At 36.6% G+C, this 26,200-nt stretch overlaps 1 protein-coding gene across 5 annotated transcripts in view; it reads right to left on the bottom strand.

Moving 5' to 3' along the window:
* Positions 1 to 5,107: 5,107 nt before the first annotated feature.
* Positions 5,108 to 26,200, bottom strand: part of RGS12 (regulator of G protein signaling 12) — a 78,558-nt gene continuing 57,465 nt past the window's right edge. For 3 of the 5 annotated variants that reach the window (XM_065735841.1, XM_065735845.1, XM_065735844.1), the window contains 9 exons: positions 25,950 to 26,026; positions 24,291 to 24,491; positions 23,302 to 23,375; positions 22,186 to 22,312; positions 21,152 to 21,248; positions 19,722 to 19,798; positions 19,073 to 19,226; positions 15,866 to 16,483; positions 5,108 to 5,969 (listed from right to left, as the gene is read on the bottom strand). In XM_065735841.1, coding sequence (XP_065591913.1) covers positions 5,605 to 5,969; positions 15,866 to 16,483; positions 19,073 to 19,226; positions 19,722 to 19,798; positions 21,152 to 21,248; positions 22,186 to 22,312; positions 23,302 to 23,375; positions 24,291 to 24,491; positions 25,950 to 26,026 — 1,790 coding nt within the window. In that variant the 3' untranslated portion in view covers positions 5,108 to 5,604. Of the gene's footprint in view, positions 5,970 to 15,865; positions 16,484 to 17,926; positions 18,068 to 19,072; positions 19,227 to 19,721; positions 19,799 to 21,151; positions 21,249 to 22,185; positions 22,313 to 23,301; positions 23,376 to 24,290; positions 24,492 to 25,949; positions 26,027 to 26,200 lie in introns of those variants that run through there. The other 2 variants (XM_065735842.1, XM_065735843.1) reach the window with 2 other exon arrangements.

A 26,200-nucleotide genomic window follows, 5' to 3' on the forward strand; every position in this document is an offset into this window, starting at 1 on the left:
TGGCAGAAATTCTTTACAATTCTTCTTTTAAAGAAATTCTTTTATGTAAGCCAGGTTTAAGGAGACTTCTTTGGAAACTCTAATAAAATGCAGGCAGCTTTCATGTTGTCTCATATTTTCATTAAAGCTCTGATACAAGTGCATGGTCCAAATGTCAGGAGATCCCAGCTGCTGAGCTCAGAGGACAAGAGCTTGCTCTACACCCCTTCATCCGCTGTGCCACTGCCTGGTCCAGCCACATCCCACCACAACCACTGATGGGGACAGAATATACCTATTCTAAAATGCATCAGTTTAAGTCCATGTACAGAATTATTATGATTAGACCTTTTTCCCTGTGAACAACTGGAAAAAAAGAATCCTATTTTTCCCCTTTACACTGAAATTAGAAGTCAACAAAGCACTACCAGTTTCAGTGGTATAAATTATTTATTTACTAATAAACAGTAAATATTTTAAATGAGTTTGACACACTTCAGACTCTATAAACATCATTGTGCAGTCAGAATTTCTCAGTACTTTGGAAATACAATGCATGAGAGATTAGTCTAATGTGCGTTTTCGCATTAGAAATTCATTACATAGAAGTTTAAAGTCACAGACAAATAAAACAAGAATACAAATCATATTCTGTGCAAGATCATTTTTAGTCTATACAAGATAATGATCACTTAATATGAAAAAATATGAACAATTTTCTTATCTTCCACAGAAGCAACATAGAAAGTATGTTAGTTCGTATGTAGTAAATTGCGTTTGTTAACATTTTGAGTAATGCCAACAGGCAACAAGGTCAGCCAGTAATTCCCAGCAGATCACAGAACCATAGAATCATTGAGGTTGGAAAAGATCATTAAGGTTGGAAAAGACCACTAAGGTCATCTTGTCCAACCATCAGCCCATCACCAGCATGCCCACTAACCCATGTCCCTCAGTGCCACAGATAACTGTCTTCTGAAAGAAGTCCAGAGGAACCTAGCTAAAAATAATGGTGGGTCTACAGAAAGGAAGTATTTTAGTAAGATTGATGAAAGTTTTTCCTGTGTTTTAACTGGCACTGGCTCAGGGCTCACCAGTTGTTCAGTACCCTGATGGCACGTTGCTAATCTTGGGTTGCTGCTCCAACAATGACAGAAGTATTTGGACGTGCCACTCGTTTTTGCTGCAGGGCTAACACCCACACCATCCATAGCGCAGCCCTGTTGTCACACGGGCTTGCTACAAACCCACAGATCTTGGAAACCTGCCTGGTGATGCAGAAAATACAGCGATTTCTAAACCCAGCACGATGTGGGGATTGAGGAGTGGTTTGGGCTTGCAACGGTTTTGGCTTCTCACACCTATTGAAAGGGACCTGCCGTTGGGCTGGGGCTGTCTCTAGCAGAGCCTTTGGAAACCTTCCAAAATCTCTGAGAATTGGTGAAAATCCATCTCTGGGTGTTTGCACTGCAGATGCTGCAGCACACTGCCACACACGCATCCGGGCTCCCAGCCACAGAGTACTTTAGGAGAGATGATCTCAAATGACAAAATGCACTACCAGTGCTGTCGGTATGAGCAGTAGCACCACAGCTGAGAAACAACTGCAGCAAGGATTTCAGTTTTGTGGTGAAAGTCAGGCTCCTTCTAAAATAGAGAATCATAGAATGGTTTGGGTTTGAAGGGAACTCAAAATCACGTAGTTCCAGGCCTCAGGCCAAGGGCAGGGGTGACAACCACTAAATCAAGCAATAGATGACGTTGCCCAGGGCTATGAATACATCCAGGGCTGGGGCAGCCATAATTTCTCTGGGCAGCCTGTGTCAGTACCTCACCACCCTCACAGTGAAAACCTTCCCCCAATATCTAATCTAAATCTCCCCTCTTTTAGCTTAAAACCATCCCCACTTGTCCTGTCACTGTCCACCACTGATAAATAGGCTCACAAATATGGCTGTGCCAACGAGACAAGGAGGCTGCTGGCTGAGCCTCTTTTGGTTGTTTTCTGGTAAGAAAGTAAATTCTGGCATAAGAAGAAGTGGAATAAAATAACACACGTGGTAGCAAACGCAAGAAAGAAGACCAAATCTTTCAGGAGGAGAAGCAGTACAAGAAGGACCTGGCATCCCTGAAGGACACAAAATAGCCCCCAGAAGACTTTTAGGGCCATGAGAAAGTGCACAGTGCAGTCAGGTACTGGCTCCTTCCCATGGAGCAGTAAATCTCTTGCAAAGTCCCTTTGCAAAGCCTGTTTATGTGCCTTCATAAAACAGCAGTTATTTGTCACACAGTCCCCAAGAGATAAACTACACAGTGGCTTAGTTTGCATGTCTGTTATATCACAAATCTCTTGACAAGGAGCATTGCTATAGTAATCCTGAGGGGGAAGTCCCTTTTCAAGTTTGCCTATATGTATATTTTCTATTCTACTCAGAGCCTTTAAAACAATAAACAAGATGACTGTCACTGTTGTGGAGCCTGTGAGGCTGAAATCACTTCAATTTGAAGCCCAGATGCCATGACAACAAGTGAAATATGAGAGAACTGGGATACCAAATAAAATCTAGAATGCTGCAGGATTTTCTAAGTGTATTTTTGATATTACTGGAGTTGGTCTTTTTTACAGTTTGCGGATCAAGTACTGATATAGGGCAGTGGATCTCCCACACCCACACATAAGAACAGGAACATCAAATTTTCCATGTATGTAGTATTGTGGGCTTAAGAGTAACTCTCTTTCCAAGCGTGTTTCAACAGGAGAAAACTGGGAGAAATAAAAGGGAAATAAAGCCATATGAAACTTGATTATCTTTAGGAAATAACTGGCAAGAGAACAGATTATGCTATCAAGGAGTGCTTCAATTGGCCTACTTTTCTGATTGTGAGTAGATGTCATTAGTAGTGGAAATCACAAAATCACAAAGCAACGTAAAATTATATTATTAGATTTAGGTCATGTAGTAATCCTGGACAACATCCTCAGCAAAATCAAGGATATTAGCCAGGGACAGGCCATGCACATCCATTCTTGTAAACTCTACGATCTGAAGCAGCTGATTCCTGCAGGCTCAGTTTTGCTTTTCTGACAGATATTGAAGAGGAGAGGTAATAAGGCAAGAATAATCTGAGAAGTCATTGTTTTAAATAATAGCTCAATAACTGGCATAGCAGTGCAGTGCAGGGATGAAGGTTTTTTCCCATGTTCCCTTCTGTATAGGATTTCCAGGCATTGTGCCAAGATTTTTTCCTATGTTAAAGAAAGCTCCATTCTTCCACATCCTTCACTTTTGTGCAAGCAGCATGACTATTCCATGCTGTCAAATTCCCTTTCTATCCTCAACACAGTCAGATCATTTGCTGCACTCGGAATATAAAAACTCCCTTTTTGTTTTCCAGCTTTTTCCTCAGCTCAGCAGCTTTCAGAAAGAAAAGAAAGACCAATTTGTAAGAGCTGTCCTCAAAAGTTTGTGAAAGGACAATGGTAAATGTATGTTTTCCTATGGGCAAATGTACTCTGTCCCCATGCTGTAATTTTGTACCATTTTTTTTTTACCTTTAACTACTAGCTAGTTCTAGTAGTTAAGTCTGCTCAGAAGCTGGAGAGCCAAGTGTGCTTGAGCTGTGCCTACCTGAGCTCTGCATATACAGCTGCCCACCTCAAGCAGAAGGGTTTCAAACTCTTGGATCCTGTGCACTTTGCCTGTTTGAAAACCTCAGTAGGTCTTTTTCAACTTCTTGCAAGTGCAGCTACTGCTGCTGTGTCACAGTGTTCTGAAAGGAGGATATGGATTACAGTAGGATGCAATCTACCCTACCAACAAAGAGCAAACAGTACAGTACAGCAGCATTCCTCCTTTACCCTATTATCCTCAGGTCTCACGGAGCCAACCTGCACTAACTGCGCTGTGGCTCTGCTGGCAGCTCAGCCCATCACGCCGTGGGATGATTGCATCAGCTCCCGAGCCTGTTCACCCACTACCACTCCAGCTTTGGTTGCTGCCAGCTGTGTTTCTCTGGCACAGATACCTGGCTGCACTGGGAAACGGGCTCGGGTAACCAGCTTGTTTCGTTCACTGCCATGAGAAAGAATATTCAGATAGCATCAAGCACTGACAGCCTCACAACGCTATTGTGAATTCCCCTAGTATCCAACATCGTTACACCATCATGACTTCAGCATGGCTCTCCAGCTGGTTTTAATCTTGCAAGTTTTTAAAACAGCAGCCATTCTCATAGCTCATATCATCGTTCAGTCAGCCACACGCTGCGCTGAGCCTAACGTTAACAAGGGCTTCCCTCAACAATAAGCTCAAAATCGCTTGTTAGGGAAAAAATAATCAAAGTTGTAAAGCTAATGGGTGCTATGTCCATTTATATCACCGGAGCATTTCATGTATTTAAAGCTTTAAGTATCATACTTTACCGTTGTAAAGTTCTATGTATCTCTTTCTCATTACGAATAGATTTGATTTAAGGATCTGAGTAACAATGCCCAGCATTCTCTGCTATTCAGAAACTTCACAATCCTTGGTAGGTCTTAGCAGGAAGAAGCAAAGAAAAAAAAGTTAATAAATTATCACAGTAATGCCCCCTTGTGTGGCTCTGCAGCCCAGGAGCTATGCAATACATCTTTCTGTGTCCCAGAATAATTTAAAAGCAGTGAACCACCATAAGATCTCAGTATATACACTCAGTATTGTTTCAGAGGTGAACAGAGATCCAGCACTTTCCATGTACCCTCTTGCTTGTCCAGGCTTATAACCTCTTCTGAAGAAATGGGAAAACAGAAAAAGAAGAACATGGGAAAGTAAGACACTCAGTAATATCTTTTCTTTCTCAAAACTGCCTAAGGCTAGAAGATGAACTGAAAGTATTAAAGATGAGAAGAATGAGTGGCAATTAACTACCTACTGAAAAAACAGAACAAAAATCCACCTTCTCCCAAAGCCAAGTCACCAAGAGCATTGCTCAGTAGGGACCTGGATGGCCCTTCTGCCACTGCGTGATCAGTACATACACTTCTGCCATGGGAACACCACCAGTGGCTACAGGAGCATGTCATTTATTTCCAGCACTGGAAATTCAGACCTCTCTTTTTTTTTTTTTTTTTTTTTAACTTTTTGTGTAACAAAGGTCTTACTGCATACATCCAGTCAGATAATCCAATAGACAAAATCATAATCTCTTCATACCACTAACTGATTTTACTTCTACTTCAAAAGTCTATGAGCACACAGTGAATCCTCTAGACCAGGAGAACATCAGAACATTAAAGTGAAATCATCTTAAATAAAAAGTTTAGGTAGGGGAATTTAAGTAAGTTTGTCTTTATTAAAGACAAGAAGGGTCGGGGTAGGAAATCATTATTATAATTGCACTGTGCAACACAATCATGACAGGGAAAATATATAAACAGTATGAGAACAAAATGGTACTTTCATTTAAATACCTTTTTCTCACTCTACAGGTTCTAACTCATATCAGAACAGACTGTCTGGCAGGCTCATTGAAGGCAATGGGTACTGAAAACAGCTTAAAACTCGCAGAAACATGACCCTAAGGCATATCCCCATTGCTGATGATGCCAGGCAAAAATACCAGAGCTCTTAATTAAAAGCAGGCATTTTAAACAAAAGTAGCTTTATACTGATTCTCAGTGCCCTTACTCTTCTCGCTTTTGACAGCAATCAGAGATGGAAGGTCTGATGTCCTATAAACTCCAGTCCTCATCCTCCCTTGGCAGGATCTCAGTTCAGAGACGTAACCTTCAAAGCTGAGGTTCCCTTCAGAGTCATCGCAGGAGCGTGTTCCAGTGTCTTCCAGTTTGACCTCATCCACATCAATAATCCTGTTCACAGGTAGTTCTTTACCAAGGCTCTCCTTCACACCTGAAGGATTTATACTTCTGTTGGCCTTTGCTTTGAGAGACGTCTGCTCACCAGGGTTCCCTGAAGTCCCCTGTGAATCTTTTCTCTTTTTGTGGTTTGCACCTGATAGAAGAATTAGAAACAAATGAGACAAAACCCACAAAACAGAAGAGTTATGTATCTTCTGGGTTTTAACATTTTCCATACTGCAACCTCCTCTGAGGTCCTAAAGGTAGATCTGCAGCTGAGATGTTCCTCTGCCCCACCACAAGTTGTGGATGCCTCATCCCTAGAGGTGTCAAGGCCAAGTTGGATGAGGCCCTGGTCAACCTGATCCAGTGCCTGATCTGATGGTTGCCAACCTTGTCCATGGCCACGAAGTTGGAACTGGATCATCTTTGAGGTCCTTTCCAACACAAGCCATTCTGTAACTCTATGAACATGGAGATCTCCTGAAGTACCAAACAAGCAACTGAATGATAGATCTCAAAGGCACATGTAATGTCAATATAGATCTGCCTTAATTTAGCATTATTTAGCGTAACTTCATTAAAAACTAACTACTTGGTGTAAATTTGTACACCTCTAGAACAAAACTCTCACATATGTAAAACCAAACGTGAAGAAGGTAGGAAAGAGAACTTCCAGTGGGGCAGAAAGGGAGGTGCAGCCAGTTTGAATCTGCCACTAACACTAGATTTCTGCTGAGATAGTATTTTATTTGGCTAGAGATTAATCTTTCTCTAATACATCTAGGATGATTTAAAGTTTCAGTTTGCTGTGCTAAACTGCAGAGTATCGACAACATGGTTAAATTACAAGGCTGGCTTTGAAATCTTGTGTGTTTGTTCCATAATGTGATCTGTATGCTGATTTTGTTAGAAAAATAATTAACTAATAATTATGAATATAATCATCTTTGTTGAGAACTTTCTGATAATGGAGAAAGAGGAAAATGAAAAGGACAAAAAAGCAGTTTCATATTGTTTCAACCAAACCACTGCAGGGCCTTCTCAGGGATTGAAACTTTTTATGTAATGAAAATAAGTTAGAATTCTAAGTGATACAATATGATGATAGTGCTTTAGCTAGTGCAACCCCCTCCAGTAATAATTTAGATATTCCACATCAGTAGTGCTTGCTATTTTTTCACATGTCGAGAAAGTAGATCAAACTCCAAACGAGTCAGCCAAGAAACAACAGAGAGAAGGCAAAAAGCTTTCTCAGCCCTGTTAGCCCAGCATGATTCAAACATACACAATTACAGCTAAACTGTAATGGGCCTCCATTAACATTTCATGCTTACTTCTTCATACAGCAAACTGTACATCAGCTTTAACTGCTGTTTGCATGGCTGTGGTGCAGAATGCTATTCTTGTACTCTCAAATATTTATCGTACAGAGCTGTAATGAATGGTGATCTGAATCTTTTTAATCTACTGTTTCATGCCCTTTGAGGAAATCTCCAACTCTCACGTTGTTTTAAAAGGGATACTCATTTCTAAAAAGCTGTACTAATGATGAATCACAACAAATAGTTTGCATTGAGAGAGCATGAGTCATCTCATGATCTTATTATTAAGAATACATTCTACTAAATGTAATGAAGAGCAAGAACTGTGTGGGTGTGGTAAGGTACCAAAGCTCTGTCTGTCACCTTGAACCAAACCCAAGGTTTCCACAAAACTCAGCTGGCATTCACAGGGCTCAGGATACATCTCTGGAAACTAATGCTGAGGAACACCACGGTAGGTGTAACTGTTACTAAATTTCTTTGGTTGCTAGGTCTTTCTACAACTGCAGATAAGAAGTGCCACAGAAGGATTAGAACTACAGCATCACATGGAGTAAAGAGGCCTCCAAGTTGCCTACTGGGAACAAAGCAAAAATCAGATCAATTTTAGCTCTCAGGTTTCATAGGGCATAAGCTCATATGAAGAGGAATATGCTTGTATTAGGAGCAGTTTCTTCTACTAATGGCTTTATTAGGAGCAATTCCTCTGAAGAATCTAATAAATCACTACCAGAGATGGGAAGGAAAAGCAGATGGCCTCACCTAAAATACTGGTTCAGAAGAATGCAGAACTACCGAGGGACAATATTGTGAAGATGATTTCTCTTTTCCTGGCAGGGTAGAAAAGATCTTGGCTCATCTATGCCAAACAGGAAGGTGATTTCAAGAGCAGCTCTACACTGGAAAAATACTAACTTGCTTTTTTTCCCTAATTTTTCAAAACAAAATATTTACAAAGGAAGTAAGGCCACTTAGCTCAAGTAATAAAGGCTCGTCAGGACTCCTGTTACATCCTCCTGAATGCAACTTGTCAGACACTTCACCTAGCTCTTACAGCACTAGTTGCACAGTCTGATTTCCAATATGACTGCAATAGCAAAATCACGTCGGTAATCCCCTGCTCCACTGCTAAGCGCTTGTGCATTTGATCCTGGTAATATGCTCCAGCTCGTTTAAAGCTGCTAAACTGGAGACCTGCACATAGGTCTGCATTTTGTGAAAGGTTAATGATCGGGCAGCATTTTGGCTGATCTCCCTCTCTCCATTGCCAGTATTTCTCTTTTTCTGACGTTTAGATTGAAAGCTGTCTGATTTTAACATCATGGTTATGGAAAACCCACCTCTGCTTCTATGGATGTAGACAAAAAGATGTATGTTCTTCTACATAAAATATAATATAATCCTCATAAAGTAAGTAAAATCTAAGCAAGATACTGAAAGACAGTGCCTTCCAAGTAGTTTAATACCAATGGAGCATCTGGCCAAATTCCAGGCAAAGATGAGATCATAAGAAGTCTGGAAATTTCAGAAACAGCATCAACCATCAGACGCAGATAATAGGATCAAATAATCATAACTCCAATGGAGACGTTTGGATTTATAGATTCACCTACATTTTCCAATGGATGTGATGCAAATGGTGGTAATATTTCCGTGCTGTAGTTATTAGGTCTGTTTATATTCAAGTTGCCAAATTTCCTAGTTATGATTGACTTCCTACAGGATAATTTGTCAGATCTGAAATTCAGCACCCTTAAGTGATACATATTAGAACTAGATCCACTCACATCTTTTTTTTTATTTTTAATAAATACAAGCAGTTGTCCAAATTTCACTGTAGGATGTGAGCTCTCTGAACCTCATATTTCAGTCCATTCTTAGTGAATTTCATATATGATGGAATGTTGAATACTGTTCCAATCTCATTTCCACATAGACACCTATTCCACGCAGATGCATCATTTCACTTCAAATTCCAGCTTTGCTAAAATCCTATTGTTCTTGTCAAAACCTTTTACTGTATAGATGGCTCTTAGTTCTACTGAAACATAAAAAGGATATTCTGCTCAATTCTATTCCCAGACATTCAATTTCTAACATTAGAGAGAGAGGATTGGATTTTCATCTAAACATAATGAGCTCGTTTAATGATTCTGCAATGACTTAAAGAAGTTAAGAATCTGTTTGAAGTGTTTTGTAACACGTATAACTCTTGTAAAAAGAAATAACCAAAGTTTTCAGGAGCTATTGCTGAAAGCATACCAACACGCATACCATCAACAAGTATAATTAGTCATTTTCAAATGACAGATCCAAAGTCACAGACACTGGTGTGTTCTGCAATTTGGGACTCTGGGCAGATACTGCTCATCCCTCATCCACTACAATTGTCCTAAGGCAAACACATGCTAGCTCAGAGATTTTCTTCTTTCCTTAAGACTTGATGAGGATGTTCACGGTGGTCATTTCTGCAAGTGTTCCCCTTGATGTCCTAAAACTACTTCAGTATGAGCAACTCTTTTCCTTAAGCTGCATGCAACGGGCAGCTTTGCTCTGGCAAATGGCACTCTCACTTCTTGTTCTGAACTGTTGTGAAACGGCATTTCAAAATGCTAGGCTTCCCAGACATGGACCTTTTATGTGGTGGAAAAATGACTTCCATGCTGGTTGATGCACTGTTACCATTGAAAACATTTTATTTTTCAACGTTTGTCAAGTGATTCATGAATCTGAAGGGAAGAGAATACTTTACATTTATAATTCTGCAGGTTAAATTCCCCTTCAAAAATTTCCTTCCTTTCATCTCTTAACTGCCATATCCCTGAGGAGAAACCGGATCTAATATAAATGTTCCTAACTATAGTTTTTGCTTAATGCTTCCTAAGGAAATTTGACTTAATAAGCTCTATTTCATGATAAAACAACAACTGCATCATGTGTTGGTGCCTTGAAATCTGACTCCCAAGCAATGATAGAAGGAAACGGATTATGCTACAAAGTAACTGCATTCTGCATTCGTCTTCTATTTGCTTTTGCACTTGAAGTTCTGGAATACTTTTGCAGCATTAGGACTGGAAACATAGATTGGACAAAAATTCTTTCACTGCTCTCATCTCAAAAGAATTCATAAGACCAAAGCACAGGCATCACTTAGAAAGATAAAATCTGAACTTGACACAGAAGGTGGTGTTGGTATGACCACCACCACTCACAACAACCCACATAATTAATAAAGCCAACAAGGCACACAGTGTGTGCTGATCTCACATGGCTACAGCACCTCCATACATCCCTTCAAGGTCAGGGACAGTCCAAGATGAAATGAAATGAAAAAGCTCTGAATTCTGAACCAGACTGCCCTACAAGTCCTCAGTAGCTCCAGGCAATTTAAACTTTCTCCTCCTCCACTGATAAAACTGAAATAAATCTCAACTGAATGCTTTCAAAGCACGATACAGCAGAACACTTCCAAGGCAGTTTACCAATATTCATCCTCCTTTTCTATCTTCCATCATTTATCGTTAACATTCATTTTGCTTTTCCATCAGTACTTCTTACAAGTCAATTTAATTGTTGCTGAGAGTAATACATTGGAAAATAGTGGACTGAACAACACAAATTAGTCAATTTAATCTGCCATTTGTTACATTATTTTTCCATTAAGGGATTTTAAGACATGGTTCAGCAGGGCTACCAGTTAAACTTCAAGCAATAATTACTAAGTTCATTTCACTGCCCAAATGTAAGTCATGCTCTTGAATAGATCTGGTTTCAGCCTGCATGCCTTTGGTTCAAAGAGAGGTTGCAATTTTTTCATCCAATCAGCAAGATAATTTGCTAATTTCTTCTACAATGCGTATTGTGCTGCTTAGCTGAAACAAGCTTGTATTTCAAATAATTATCCCTCAAGGCCTTCCTCACTTCCCAGTTGTCTGCTCCTAACATAATTCTCCTTCCCCTTTGTTTATTATTGATTTCTGTCATGTACTACATGTAATTCTCCCATTTAATCATGCTCTGATTAAAAGGGGATTAACAGATTCTGTCTTTAGCATTCCTAGATACCTCTGAGTACTTCTTCATATCGATCCTAAATCCAATTATCTTCTATAAAATTACACATAACCAATAAGGATATAACTAACCACTGGACAACGACCTTTGCTAGAAATTATTATTTACATTTTTTAATTATAATCCCTTCCTTTTCTTCTTATTTTTTTCCCTGTATATTTTCATTTGTGTGCTAATCATGATTTACAGAGGAAACATTGCTGGATTTTCTCTAAAATATGCCACGTGAAATAATGACTTATGCAAAATATCAGTTACATTCATGACTACAGAACTTATTACAAAAATAGGCTTACTTTGCATTCTTCTTGAAGATACATGTGTGAGTTTTTAATCTCCTTAACTATCACAAAGTTGATTGCACTTAGGATTTATTACCCTTAAAGCTGAAAAGTTTAGTAAATAGTCAAAGACTCAGAAATCCAACTTCTATCATCTGATTCCTATTCCTTCTTTACAGTGTCCTGCATCCCTTCTGTGAATAATGAAGAAGAGCAGTCGGGATTTTTTATTTTTTTTTTTCAACACTGGGAACAATAGACAGCCCCAGGCTGAGAGTCACCCAGCATTCTATTTCTGCATCAGCTTTCCAAGAGAAAAATCCTAGCACTGGTAATAACCATTCCGCTCCTCAGAGCTCTTTCCAACACGAAAGGAAGCGAGCTAATTTTGAAGATGATACTATTTAAGTATTAAATAATGCTAAATAATACTATTTAAGTATTACTGTAGAGAGCTCACCCTGTTTTTGCTTCTCCTGGCTGGCTCTTCATATAGTCATAGAACACCCTGACTTGGAAGGGACCCATTAGGATCATTAAGTCCAACTTCGAGCTTCACACAGCACCACCACTCAAAAACCAGACCATATGTCCAAGAGTGTTGTCCAGACTCTTCTCAGAGACATTATCCCAATGACGTTATCCAAAAATCCATTTTGCATCTATACAGAGATTTTTAAATGAACTTTTATTTGCTGGAATTGCTACTCTAAGTCAGTCACCTACCTCAAATAAATACCTTCCCACTTGAAAGGCAATTCTAACTGTAACTTCTTAAGCATTTTTCTCACCTGGATAGGGGACATGCCTAACCACCTGGGGAAAACTGATAGACAGCATTTAAAGTACCTGGACCACACCAAGCAACTTAAAAAGATTAAGCCCAGAGAGATTAAATCAGTAATTTAACACTCTGAGAAAGAAATGCATCACTTCGAGCCAATTGCACCCCACAATAATGATTTATTTTACAGCTGGATATCAGCAACATTATACGTAGAAACATTAAGCATAACTCAGAAGTAATCTTCCAATCCAGAAAGCTCCAATTTTTGACGTGGGAAATTTCCCAGAACTATTAGGCTCATTCAAAAGTAAAGAAATTTTCTCTTGCTGAGTAACACAAATAGAATTAGGAACAATTCTTGTGCTGCAAACTGATTTGATAATATGTTCATAGCTAAATAATACTACAATAATACTTGTTCTACTTACTTCACATTAAGATGTATTTGAAAAATTATTCTCAAAAGCTCTGAGCACTCAACCCTAATTTGTCTGCTTTCTATCATTTATTTTGCCTTCTCAATCTTCAAATGAAGACTCTTCAGAGTTGCCCCTTACAGGGAAACTGGCCTGGCTTTGCACCACCACTCTGGGGTCAGACAGATGCCCCCAACCCAACACTCGTGTGCAAGGGGCTGCTTTGCTCACCCCAGTATTATTTTGCACATACAAACCTGACATGCATACATACAGTGCAAGCACGCATGCCACATCAATCTGAAACAAAGCCCCTTCAAATTATGTGGTCACTGTTTCTCATTTCCTCATACCATTTTAATGTAATAAATCGATCAAAACCACATTTTCCATTGATAGAGGATTATGAATGGATAACCATTAAAGCACTTAAAAAAGCACCCACTATTAATGATTTAGTCCTTTTAAAAATTGATTACTGCCTGGAGATAGTTTCCAGCATTCTTTATTATGATTACTGTACATCATTTAATAGTCTTTCCATGCAAACTCCATGAAATCACAAAAATAGAAAACTTTCCATAAATTGAGTTTTTTTGTAGATTACAGTTCCTGTAAAACAGTGAGAATAGTGTAAAACAGAGTTAGAGTATGCACCAAGATTGTAAGGGAGAAGAAAGGTGTTTCCTATAATTTTGATTTTTTTTATTCCTCAAAATAAACCAAAAAAAAAGTTTGTCACAACACTGAGGAACTATATTTTAGATTCACAAAACTACTTCAGTCGATTGCCTAAAGGTCTCAGGTGACTATGACAGAAAAAATAATGCACCATCACCAGAGAAAGTAGGGTATACCCGGTGGAACACATGAAAATTCAGATCTGTAAATTAAATTCTGAAATGTAGGATATTAGGTATTTATTGCAGAAAAGTCTGACTGATTTTTAAAGGGAAAATGTAACAGGACATGAACTACTTTGTTTTACTTCATGGAGGCCCACAGTTAACATGGGAAAACAGTGACTTTCGGGAGGCCTAGGTAACAGCACCTCAAGCTTCTCAAAAGTACATGTATATACATATTCTTTAAATTAGACTTCACGGTACTGTTACGTAGGACTCATCTCCAAGAATGAGAAGAACCATTATATCTCTAGCACCCATTCAACCCTTCATTGCTTATCCACAACTACCAAATGAGGAGGTTGATATTGGTCACTGCTTATCAAATGAACTGAGATCTCCAGTTCATTTCTAAAAGACAAGGGAAGAAATGCTTGAGTTTAAAATACGAAGAAAAGTAACGAATATAAAGTTCAGCCCAAGAACCCAAAGACAGAAGAGACTCTCCTTTCAGGAGTTCCTGTCAAGGCTCATTTAAAAGAAATCTCTTTTAGCTGCCTCGTGGTGCACGTGTAAATGCTCCAGATTTAACATGTGACCTCTATCTGCACCTCAAGACAGCACTTGCCTTTGATATTTAGATTATTAACAAATATTCTGTTTGTCTACTTTGTCTCATGGCAATTGCTGTACGTATCAGAATCTGATTTTTTTTTATTAGAAGACAACTTCAATCATTCTTAATCCAGGACTAAGAGAACCATATTTTAAATAATAAAGAAAATCAAAGCTTAAAACCAGTTTGCATAACTAGGTCTATAATTTATTACTCCTGAGAGAACAAAGATACAAAATACATGTGAAAACTACACAAAGATTTCTACAAAGTAAAAAGTAGAAAGTGGGAAAAGGGAAAGCTACAGTTCAGTGGTTACACGGAAATGTATGGCATGCATTAAAATACTGTAAATTCATGAAGTTTTTTTTTTTAAGTGCAAATGTTTTTTGTTTTTTTTTAACAGTTCTCACTGAAAAATAATGCAAATTGATACCTATGTTGTACACTCGTCACATTACCAGAAAGACACCAACACAAATCTATGCATATACACATCAATATTTCTGAAGTACATTTTCTGGTTGTGTATTTGTAGGCACTGTTTACAAGTCTGTCCAATACTCAGTTTCAGAAATTAATTGGTAGTGCTTATAGAACATTTCTCAAATACTACTAACAAAGGAATTTGTTTGAGATATCAAGAGGATGAAATAATTTGCATTGCCATTTATAAGCATCCAACAATCAAAGAAGTTATTTACAAATCATCAACCGTACAGATAAAGAACAGTATCAAATACTCTGTGTAAAAAGATAAATAATTAAAATGTATATTCCCACATCACAAAGAAATGTGATCATACAAATTATGGCACCATATGTTTGTGAAACATCAAAAATAAATGCAGCACAGATATCTCTCCTTATATTTTACATTAAAATGTACAGTACAATGACTGTAAAATGTCAATGTCAAAACACCCACAGTCTTCCAACTCTTGTTTCTGGTAATAGCAGTTATAACTGGAGTCCAAGTTTATGGAGAAATTTTGTATTTCAGCCTTGGGCTAATACTGCTCTGTGATATTGCTAGACCATGAAACTTACATCTCAAAAAAAATTACATATTTTCTTGAAAATAATCTAATACTAAGAGCTAATTCACTCCGACTGTTCTGGGGAAAAGCATCATGACCTATTTCCCTGGGTAGCAAAATACGAGCTAAAAAATGTGGAACTTTTATTTTTGACTAAAAGCATCTAATTCTCTTACAGTCAATATTTAAATTAAGATTTATTTATTTCAGATTTTAATCATACACAATCCTGCAATTTCCAAAATATAATTAGGGATCCTTCTAAAGCCCTTAAACTTCCAAACCCTAATCATGTATCTCATTATGACAAATGGATCAGAAAATCTGGAATGCAATGGTGTAACAGTGTTATGCAGCTCGAAATGCTGATCATCTGCTCCTTGGGTAAAGAACAATGTAATAATATAGCATATAGAGGTATTTTAAAGGTTTGTCTGCATGTGTCAATTTGTGGCCACATACCAAATCCAAACAAATGCACATTTTTAAAGGCAACAAGAAATACTACAGTTAGGACAGACTAAGGCAAAGAAAATCTTTTTTGAAGAAAAAAAAATTAAGGTGCAGAGAGAATTTAATAGGTTCAAATACTGACTATAGCAGGATCAAGGAAAAGAAGTTTTACATAAAAAGAAAAAAAAGACAACTATTAAAATCTAGAAATACCTGAATTGGATCTTTGATATCCAGATTTTTCCTGATTACCTGCAAAAGGAGTTGGGGGTGGGTAGTTGGCTTCTGTGAGTTTACTGATGTCTGACGGTTGTGGTGGTGGTGGCGGTGGTAGCAAAGTGCTGTTAGGGCTACTAATATCTCCTTCAGCAACAAGAGTCAAGTCTGCCACATTCTCATCGTCTATCATCTGTATGCCTTCTGCCTGTAATTCTCTTGATTGCCTTTTCCATATTGTTGCATTGCTTTCGTGTGCATGTGGAATTGGAGACAATGTGGTATTAAAAGGAACACTGAAACTCTTCTGACTGTGGAGTGTTGTCAAAGCAGTTTTATGTTTATTTTCTGAATAAGCCATTTTCTTAACTGAATTTTCACTGTAGCTTTGTATGGGCTCCTGTTTTCCACTTGGTGATGTGCATCCATCCTTTTCATCACTTTTTGAAACTTGCCTGTTGAGGCCTTTAGGGCCTGTTGGAGTAGATGAGGATGGTTCTGGTCCAGTGGCTGGTAAACGAAGAAAGTCAGGAAGAATAAGGTCTTCTTTCCTTAGCAGTCCACGTTGGTCATCTGCTCTGTTACTTTGAGCTTTGGATATGAGTTCAAAAAATTCTATTGGGGAAAAACCCAAAATTGACAAGTTTTTGTCAGAAAGTGCAATGCCATTAAAACGTAAATTTTCAGAACATTTATTTTCCATGAAGATCTTCAATTCTTTCAATGCTGCCTTGAAATAAGATCCCGTGTTAATTAGGAACTTTTTCAATTGCAGCAATGTTCACTAGCATCACTATAATTAAGACCATCAGGATTGCTATTGTAAGAGTTTCGCAGTTTAGAGCAGCTGCAATTCACTGAGCCTTGAACACATCTTCTATTTTTATTTCCTATTTTATGCATTTAATAAATCTGTACACATACAGGTTTTTTGCCTTTTTTTTTTCCTAATTCTTTATACAAAACAAGGCTCTGTTCTTATTAACAATAGGTTCACGTTTTATATTCTGGATGGTATTTTACCCGTCTTAACTCAAAAATAGTCTTGCCATTTGAAAGCTCAGATTCAAAATGCTGTAAACTTCTTTGTTAGATTTATTTTTTTCTCAGTTTAATAATATGTTATCACAGTTTAAATTCAATTCATGGTGTAGTTTTAATCCAGGATGTTATCATCACAGAGCATGATCAGATGATGACTTAAGTAACCCCATTTTACTCTGCAGTGCAATGAATCAGTAGCATACAGGTAGTCAATAACCATCAAAAGAGCTGTTGATAAGAACGATGGGGTGAGGTTTTTATATAGTTTTTAACACAATTACAAGTGATTTTCTGATCATGTCTTTAATGATGCCCAATGCTTCAATATGTTTCTATATATAAATAACATCCATAGTAAAACATCATTGTTCTAGAAAGCCACAAAACTTGGCAACAAGAAACTTATATGTCATAAGCCGAGAATCATAACACTCCTCAAAAAAGAAGCATTGCAACAATAGACAAACTCTTTGGTACCAATCATATAAAAATATGTTACTCTTAATATATAGGGTCTCTGCATATCCTTTTTTTTTTTCCAAGAAAAAAGCACTGAGACTATAGAATATTAAAGCTACTTAGAAATGCCATCTCCAACAGAGGAATTAAAATCAACAGTTTCAACACAGCTTAGAAACACTGTTTGAAGCAAGAGCCATTACAAAAAATGCACAGACTATTAGTATCAGTGTTAATCTAGCATAATACAAAGTCACACATTTGCATCTGTATGACCTTATTTATAATCTTCTAATCCTACTTGGCAGGCTTTGAAATGTAGTTATAAAAAAGATTTTTTTTAAACATGCTTTGTCAAATGCCATACGATCTGAATGTAGCCAAGATGGAAGCTTCAAAATGCTTCTTATTGCCAAAGTTTTGCAAAATGGCACTATGCATATTAAAACATGCAACATTTCTGAAACGTGTCATACAAAAAACGTTCCTTTCTCAAATTTCAAACTTCATAGGACAGGGTTTGTTTGGTTTTTTTCATTAAAAAAAAAAAAAACAAAAAACAACAACAAAAAAAAAAACAGTCTACAACATTGTGCAAGTATTTTCCAAACTTGGACAAATTTCACAAAATTCAAAATAAAATGTGAAAGCCTCGAATTCTGAAGTTTTCAAATTATGTTAATGTTTTACTCAGCCCTAGGAAGAAAAATGAAGATATTAAAATATTGAAAACAAATTAACAAAATAGTAAGCAACAGAAAATAATCTAAAATGCACTAATATTTTGTAATAACACTTATGTTAACAAACATCTATTTTACAATAAAAGTATCAGTCGCAGCATTTCTTTTTCATTCCAGTCAGTGGATATTTATTCATAGGTGAATATTCATTTGCTCTATAACTATGCATAACCAGGCTCTGGATATGCATATTAGTTAACGTTAACATGTAGGTTAAGTATATCCTCTGATAATTCTTTTTTAACTATGAAAATTAATGCCTTAGGGCAGAGGGTGGTATGTCAAGATTCCTACTGCTACATCATTTTTATTCCTTTCTATCCCATCAACATCTATCTCTAATGAGTTCACTTCCAATGCTTTCATCAATAACCCCTTATTTCTGCTTGTAACTATCTTTTCAGAGAAGTTACTGAATGTCAGCTAAGCTTTTGCTCTTACTCCACAGTCATCATCAGATTGTACTGCCCTTACTATAACAGACCTTAGCAAAATATTTCAGAAACTGTTATCTAAGTAAGCTAGGGTCCACACAATTGTGCAGAACATCTTTCACTTCTGAGGGATTTTATGTAAAGATACATAGAAAGACAAGTTTCTACACAGCTTGCAAAGTTGCAAAGGGCATCAAATGAGATATTCAGCTGCAACTGAGTAACTGATTCCTTTTCATTTTACTCGGAATTAGGCATCTTTCATTTCTGAAAATCCCACTTGGCACTTATGCTTATCTTCAGGTACTTCATAAACCATAGTATCTGTTTTTATGTAGTCTTAAAATTTTACCTTCAGCTTCAAAAACGATAATTCAAACGGTATTAAAACAAAAATATAAAGCTCATGACTGGTTTTCAAAATGCAGTATTAAATACACAATACTTTTTCCTACACAGACATAAAATTCTACTTTTTCCAAGATTATTTATGTCATTACATAAGCTATATAAAATTCACATACCCTCTGCTTCATCCAAATTTATTTTCTGACTTTTTTTTTTCCCAATCTTTGCAATAGATTCTTCTCTCTTTGACAGCCGGACTTCCCTAGCATTTTTTCCATTTTCTCCTTTCATTTTGATAGAATTAGACTTTCCTAGAGTTCTTCCCTCTCCCTGTATCAGAAGGAAAGTTAAGGTATACTACTTACATTTAGGCTATATCAATAGGTTCATATTATACTCTAAGCAAATAAAACATTATTTTGAAAACACCACCACAATGTCTTAGTTCAATCTTGATTACTGCAAAAACACAGTTGGCTTAACACTGGCCAAAAACACATAAATAATATAACATTGTTTACTTTGAAAAAATCGCATTACAGAATCATCCTTTCAGAGTAACTCAATCATTTTTAAATACTTGTGAGATGCCAAAATAAATAAATAATACAAAACAGATAAAGATATTGGATTCATCACAAATACAGAAGTTCTCTCAATAAATGCTATTGACAGTGGAAATATCCCAGATGAATTACAGCTATGCTCTATCTTGTCACACAATCTGGCTGATTCAAAATCATGGATAAATGCAACTTTCAGCATACAGTTCCAGAAGGAAACGAAAGATGAACTGAGGGACAAAAATCATTGCAGAAGACTTACAGTAGATACTTGATTTCTTGAAGTAGTTACAGTTGCACTCTGTTTTACTGATGCACCTTTTTGTTTATCTGTAAACACTAAACATAAACATTTCTTCTATAACTACAAATTAATAATTTCCCAAAGTAACATTTAAGTGACAATCATGCACAAAACAGACTTTTTGTTTTAATATTTCACGAAAGTATACTAAGAAAACAGTGATCACAGCTGATACCCCTGACACTTTTCTGTTAAAACCTACAAGAATCTCCTTCTCACCTTTAAATTCTCCTTAGACTAGAAATACTTTCAAAGTATAATGATTCTGAAGTTTCATTTAGATTCTCCTAAATTTACTGTTAATTTAGATGAAATAGGTTTCAAATCTCAATTTCAAATTCAGTCTCCAATTCTTAAATTTAGATAATCCAATTTAAACAAGCTTAAAAGAAAAATCACCAAAAAAGGCCACTGAAAAGTCATGTTCAGAATTCTCCAATCATGGCCCTTTGTCACTGCTAAATGCCACACAATCAGCCACATACTAGAACAATCCTATGAAAGCCTATGACTTAAGCTTTAATGATAGCTGGCAGCACATAGGATTACAATTATATTTATATTCCATAAATTAATTATCCTTGAGAGTATTTAGATTGATAACTTTTTTTTTGTCGAAACGGCGATTGATTTTGTGTCCTAGAAAAATGACAAACCTGCTGTTCCTCAAGAAATACCTTCAAATTTATTCTCATAGATTTTCTTCAAAGAGGATCTCTGCATAAAGTCAATTTAATTTAGCCACATACAATTTCATTGCTAAAACAGTATATTCTACATCTATGTTCTAATGAAACTGAGTCTTTACTCTCAAGGCCACTTACATTAATCTAGCATGTTAACTGTGGCAAAAGATTGTCAGCTGTTCTGAAGTTGATCAATATATAATTTTTCAAATGCCTTTGTCCACAGAAATAACAAATTATATCATTTCTAGAGTTATCTCCAAATTCAAACACTTGAAACCATAAACATAGTCTCTGCTACTTTCTTGCATGAGCAGGGGGCTTATCATAGCAGAACACAGAGCTGCTGCACAAACTACACCCATCTTACTCATACAAAATGTTTCTTTTTACTTAATTGCCAAAATCACAGAAGATGGCATTATATTCTCATTAAAACGACTATGAACTATGGCCTTAAATACGTACGTGGAACTATTCAAGTATTATTTCTGCAAAATTTCTTACAGCAACAGTAAAGAACAGGTTTATTCATACCTCAATGTTTCAAAATGGTGATCCTTTTCTTTTTTTTTTAAGAGTAAGTTACATATGTAAATCTAACCACATGTACCTTATCATTGTGTCAACAGAAGAAACTAAGCAGGTACAGTTTATTAAACTGACTTGACATCATAAATAAAAGTTTTTGTAGCACCTTACCTCTACCCTTTGTTGGCTCTTTTTCATCTAGAATAACACGCTGACCATCCAGATTAGATATAGGGACACCAAGATCAAGTGGTTCCTGCTCACCATTCTAAAGTCGGATCACAGTTTGTATATAAAAGAGAAAAAGCTGTTTTCAGAGCAAATTTACACAGTTCGATTTTTTTTAAGAAAATGAGAAGTTTCTATTTTAGTGTAACCTCTATATGTCCTCCTTCCACCTTCTAGATGTGTTTATTTCATTTCTGTTCAGATACTTTGATTAGAATGAGTTTAACTCATATATGGTATTTGAGGAAAAGAAGACACAAAGAAACAAAATAATCCAGTTTGTGAGCACACACAAATAATCCTGGATCTTTACTGTTTATGTTTAGCCAACCATTTTGTAGAGGAAGTATGAGATCATTTTCTATTGTAAATTAAACATATTTTTGTAATTTTATAATTTCATTACATGAAATTATCATTCTACCGAAGTGTTCTTCAGCTATTTGGAAAACATGAAGTGGTTCAACCACTCCAGAAATGCCACAAAATGTAATTTCATTTCCTGATATTTCATCTTAACAGAACAGAGGAAATGCTAAGTCAGTATTTAGTAATGGACAAGTTAAGTTAGCCTGCTTCCGCAGAAACATCATCCAAGTGGGTCTGAAGCAGCTCCCATGATTCCCAGGATAATGGGAATTCATAGGATAATAGCTTTAACTAATCTCAATTAAATTCCACTGGCTAACAAATGAAAGAGTTGGGCTCTGGAAGAAATGCTATGTTCAAGCTCTAGTATTTCAGATGTTGGATATATTTTGAAGGAGAATATGAGATAGAAGCAGACTAAAGCTTTGAGTAGTTGCTATTAAGCATAATGGTTATGACTACCGTTCATTTTCTATATCAATACGTAGTTAAAAGTACAGATTTTAATGATGCCTAATTATTAGGATAGGAAAAAAATACAGGAACTATCACATACTTTTCTCCAGACAGAAAATATTACAGCATGAATTACATCAAAAGATACTTACTAGTCTTGCCACAAGCTCATTAAGATTTAAACCATATTTTGCAACCACAGGCCTTAGGACCTCTGTTACTGGTTTGGTGGGTTTAGCCTTCAAACCAACTGATCGATTGATCGGAACAAGATCCAGCCTGAAATACAGCAATTGACACAGTATGTGTGAATTATTCTCATCAAACGTAAAAGATATATAAAATCCAATTTACATCAAAGTTACACTAGTTTCTAACTAGTGCAACTTCACTAGCACAGAAGCTCATTTAATACAAATAAATTTTCCACTGTTTCACCTGCCAAAGCTGATACAGTGATAGCATGAAGCAATGTAATGGCACGGTGATCCTCACACCAACTAAATACACGCTATAGCACTTTCCCCTGACATTGGTTCCAGACATTACGGCCCAGTAGTGCTTTAAAGTTACTCCATACCCATGCTGCAGCCTTGGATGGAAGAAAAATATTTCTTCCCTCTGTTCGAGTAACTCACAACATAGCATTCCAAGTATCCCAAGTAGTCCACTACCCAGGATGGGCATGGACAACTTTCGGTGATGGTGGTGTACAAATCAGCTCCAGTTTGAGCAATTAAGACACTGAGATCATGAAAGTATTTAAATGTCCCTAAACTGGCATCTAACTTCCACTTCCATCTAAAAGAGCACACCAGATAATTTCCTTCTTCAGCATTTAAAATTCATCAGGTACTGCTCTAGTCAGTTTGAAGTGCTCCTTTATGCAGATTTCTCCCACTGATCCTCACTTTGGTTCCCCTCACCTGAACCACCTCTTAGGAGTATCCTAGCTTCACTATTTCCTGCAGAGAAAGCATTTAAATACCACTAAAATTAAGGGAGATCAGTGCTTAAAAACAAGCATGACTTCAAACAGGCATTTGTGTGCACTCCGAGACTTACAGTTTTATTTAAACAGAAACTCAGAATTGTGAATTAATTGCAAGACATTGCAATCAATATCAGACTAGTTATTTTTACCAGATTCAGAACAATTCTTCTAGGCATTCACAGCTGTTCCATTACACAGGTAACCAGCAGTATACTTCTGTGCACTTACAAAAAGCTGGGATGGAAAATGGCAGGAAAGGTATTTTTGACTTTACCGAAATAAAGTGCGCTTTTCTAAACGGAGGTCCCGAGACTCTAGGATGCTACTGTCTTGGTGCAATACAAGTGGCTACAGGGCACAGGTCAAGAAAAGAAGAAGAAAGAAAGAAGAAAATGATTTTAAAATATGAAATAAAAAACAACTATGTGGTTCAAAAAAGTTATCCGGATAACTCAGAAAATTACTAGCATAGGATGCATGCATTCTAGTGTATGTTAATTTCAAATAAGTTAAAATATTAACATCATTGTGAGACCTTGATCACACTTCAGCTTCCACTGCCACCAGCAAGAACTTGGTGTTTTAAAACAAGCTAAGATCCTTCAACTTAAACTATTAAACAGGTTGACGTATTAGAAAATAAAGGAAGTCAGCAGTCATTAGGAGATTTAAAAGAATGGGTATCTAACTATGTACACATACCACTCTTGGTCATTGTGATCATCTAGATTGATCATAATCATGAACTTAAAATAATGAGCGTTTCACATCCACTGCTTCTCTTGAACTGCAGGTCCTCCTGTTGGAGTAAGGGACACTGCTCCTACCAAGGTGTACTGCTGCCTTGGAAATTTTCTTAAGTATTAAAACATATGCCTTAATTCTAGCCTGAATTCATCTTGAACAGCATAATAGAGCTTTTTTTGCTTTAATGAAGAATTATTTACTATCACACATCTATTTCACTATGTGAATACTTCTACACTCTAAATCTTCCCCCTGGACAAACTACATAGACTATATATCTAAATTCACCTACTACTATGAGGAAATTATTATAAACTCTCTTTTGCTTTCTCTAATGTGGATGACACAAGCAATGTTACTCCAAGTGCAGTTTCACTAAAATTCTCCCTCTGCTAACTAGAGTCGTACATGTAAAGCTATGGGGAGAATCAAGAAATACGTATTACTACTGAGAGAACAGAGCTTCTTATTAATAAAGTAACTATGAAAAAAAGCAAGCACAAAAATATGCAGTACCTTATCGCCTCCAACTAAAAAAAGGTCCACTGCAGCTATGTTAATTCCATGTTTTTCACAGAGCCCAGACAGCACCTCTTTGATAGAGAATCCAGATTTAACAGCCATTTTGCTGGATGAACCATCTGGAAGGTTTACACAGCAGTACTTGGGGGATTTCTCTTTATCCGGTACAAATGCAGGCAGTCTAGAGGCTTCAGACTTGACAAGAAAAGGAAAGAACAGTCAATGCCCAATGGAAAAACTGGGAATACATATTAGCATTCACAGTCTATAAATCAAACCAACTCAAGACGATACTTTCAAACACATTTTGAAACACTCCAGAATGTCATAAATACCAAATGAACGTACATCCTGAAGGAAAAACAAACATTAGACAAAAATAGCACAGCACAAATCTTAATGTGAGAACAGATGACGTAGACTGCTGAGTGTGTAAAATAGGTTACAGGATTCTTGTGGTACGGAGCAGAACTATCAGTCAAAAAAGTCCAACAACTAAACAAAACCTTATTTAGATTCCTAATAGTTAAGTGTATATACCCAAGAATCCACTGACGTAAAAATCACCATTGGCACGTTATGAATCAACACTTAACTGACAAGGAACACCTTCAGACATCAGATTCCTCGAACAAAATCTCCTTTTCTTTCACAATCATCTAAATGCTATATATATAAATGCATCATATTTAAATATTAAAAAAAAATCACTTAATGGTCAAGTTGTTTTGTTTTTCAATTAAAGAGGAAAGAAGCACAATGAAGGGGAAAGGGCACAGCATTAACCTTTATTCCACAGTAACAGCAGAATAATAACAGTATCACCTAGTAACAAAAGCGTATCTGAAAATTTAAGAGAAAGCTCACTTATTAACTTAAAAACACTACAAAAATACCACTTTCAACATTCTCCGGCTATTCATTGTGCTTTTCCTCTTTTTTCTACTTGCCTCTTCCCATCCAAATCCCAATAACTCTGTAACTTTATCAGCTGGAATGGGAAAGAAAAAAGGGGGTTTTGTACCACAGCAGTTGGGCTTTCTGTTTTTTAAGCTAGGACTTCTCTGCAATAGAAATAAACATAACTTTGCCATGCATAGGCAAAATTAAATAGTTACTATAATCTAGTCCATTAAGCAATTCAGAGTCTATTTATCATGATTACCAAAAACCTTTTCAAAATTCTTTTCTTTTTTAAATCTTATTTCTCCATTTCAAAGGAGAATAAAATAAAACTATAAAATTATGTTCAATTATTAATGTTGCCTTTCATTCCTTTCACATTGTCAACACAGAATTTGATGGTTAGGAAGCAGCGTCTTCATTGACAATTTCCATACATACTAACATGAAAGTGCAAGGTTTAAAATCAAATTTCCTGTCTCTCTTCTCACATTAAAGGAGCAGTTAAGTCACGATGACAAACCACACAACTTTAAAAAAAATAATAACAAAAGGAGGAACAACAGGCACACTGGTATCACAGAAATCAGCCTAACGCAACTTGAACACAGGTTAAACAGAAGAAAACCACATCATTTAAAAACGCTTTCCCAAAGTATTACTTAAAGCAAACTACTTCACACATCTTAGAAAATTAATAATTCACTGCTTCGCTTGTTTCCCACTTTATTATTTAGAGTCAGCCATTACCAAGTCGAGACTAGCTGTCGAAGACATGGAGCCTTGGGATTCCCGCCTGTATGATAATCCATTGGACTGAATAGAATCTGCTCATGGAAAGAATAATCAGTAAAAATGTTTATTTCTATTATGTGTTATGATACAGAAAATTATTGTAGAACATTAGCTTCTCTGCTCAGAGAAATCATTTTTTTCACTATACAAAAAAACTCCAAGTATTGGTACTATAATTGAAACAATATTTGGTCAAGTTATGTAAC

The sequence above is a fragment of the Cyrtonyx montezumae genome, unplaced genomic scaffold, assembly GCF_038088225.1.
Source record: "Cyrtonyx montezumae isolate F1298 unplaced genomic scaffold, pur_monq_1.0 scaffold_2, whole genome shotgun sequence".
Taxonomy (NCBI): Eukaryota; Metazoa; Chordata; class Aves; order Galliformes; family Odontophoridae; genus Cyrtonyx; species Cyrtonyx montezumae.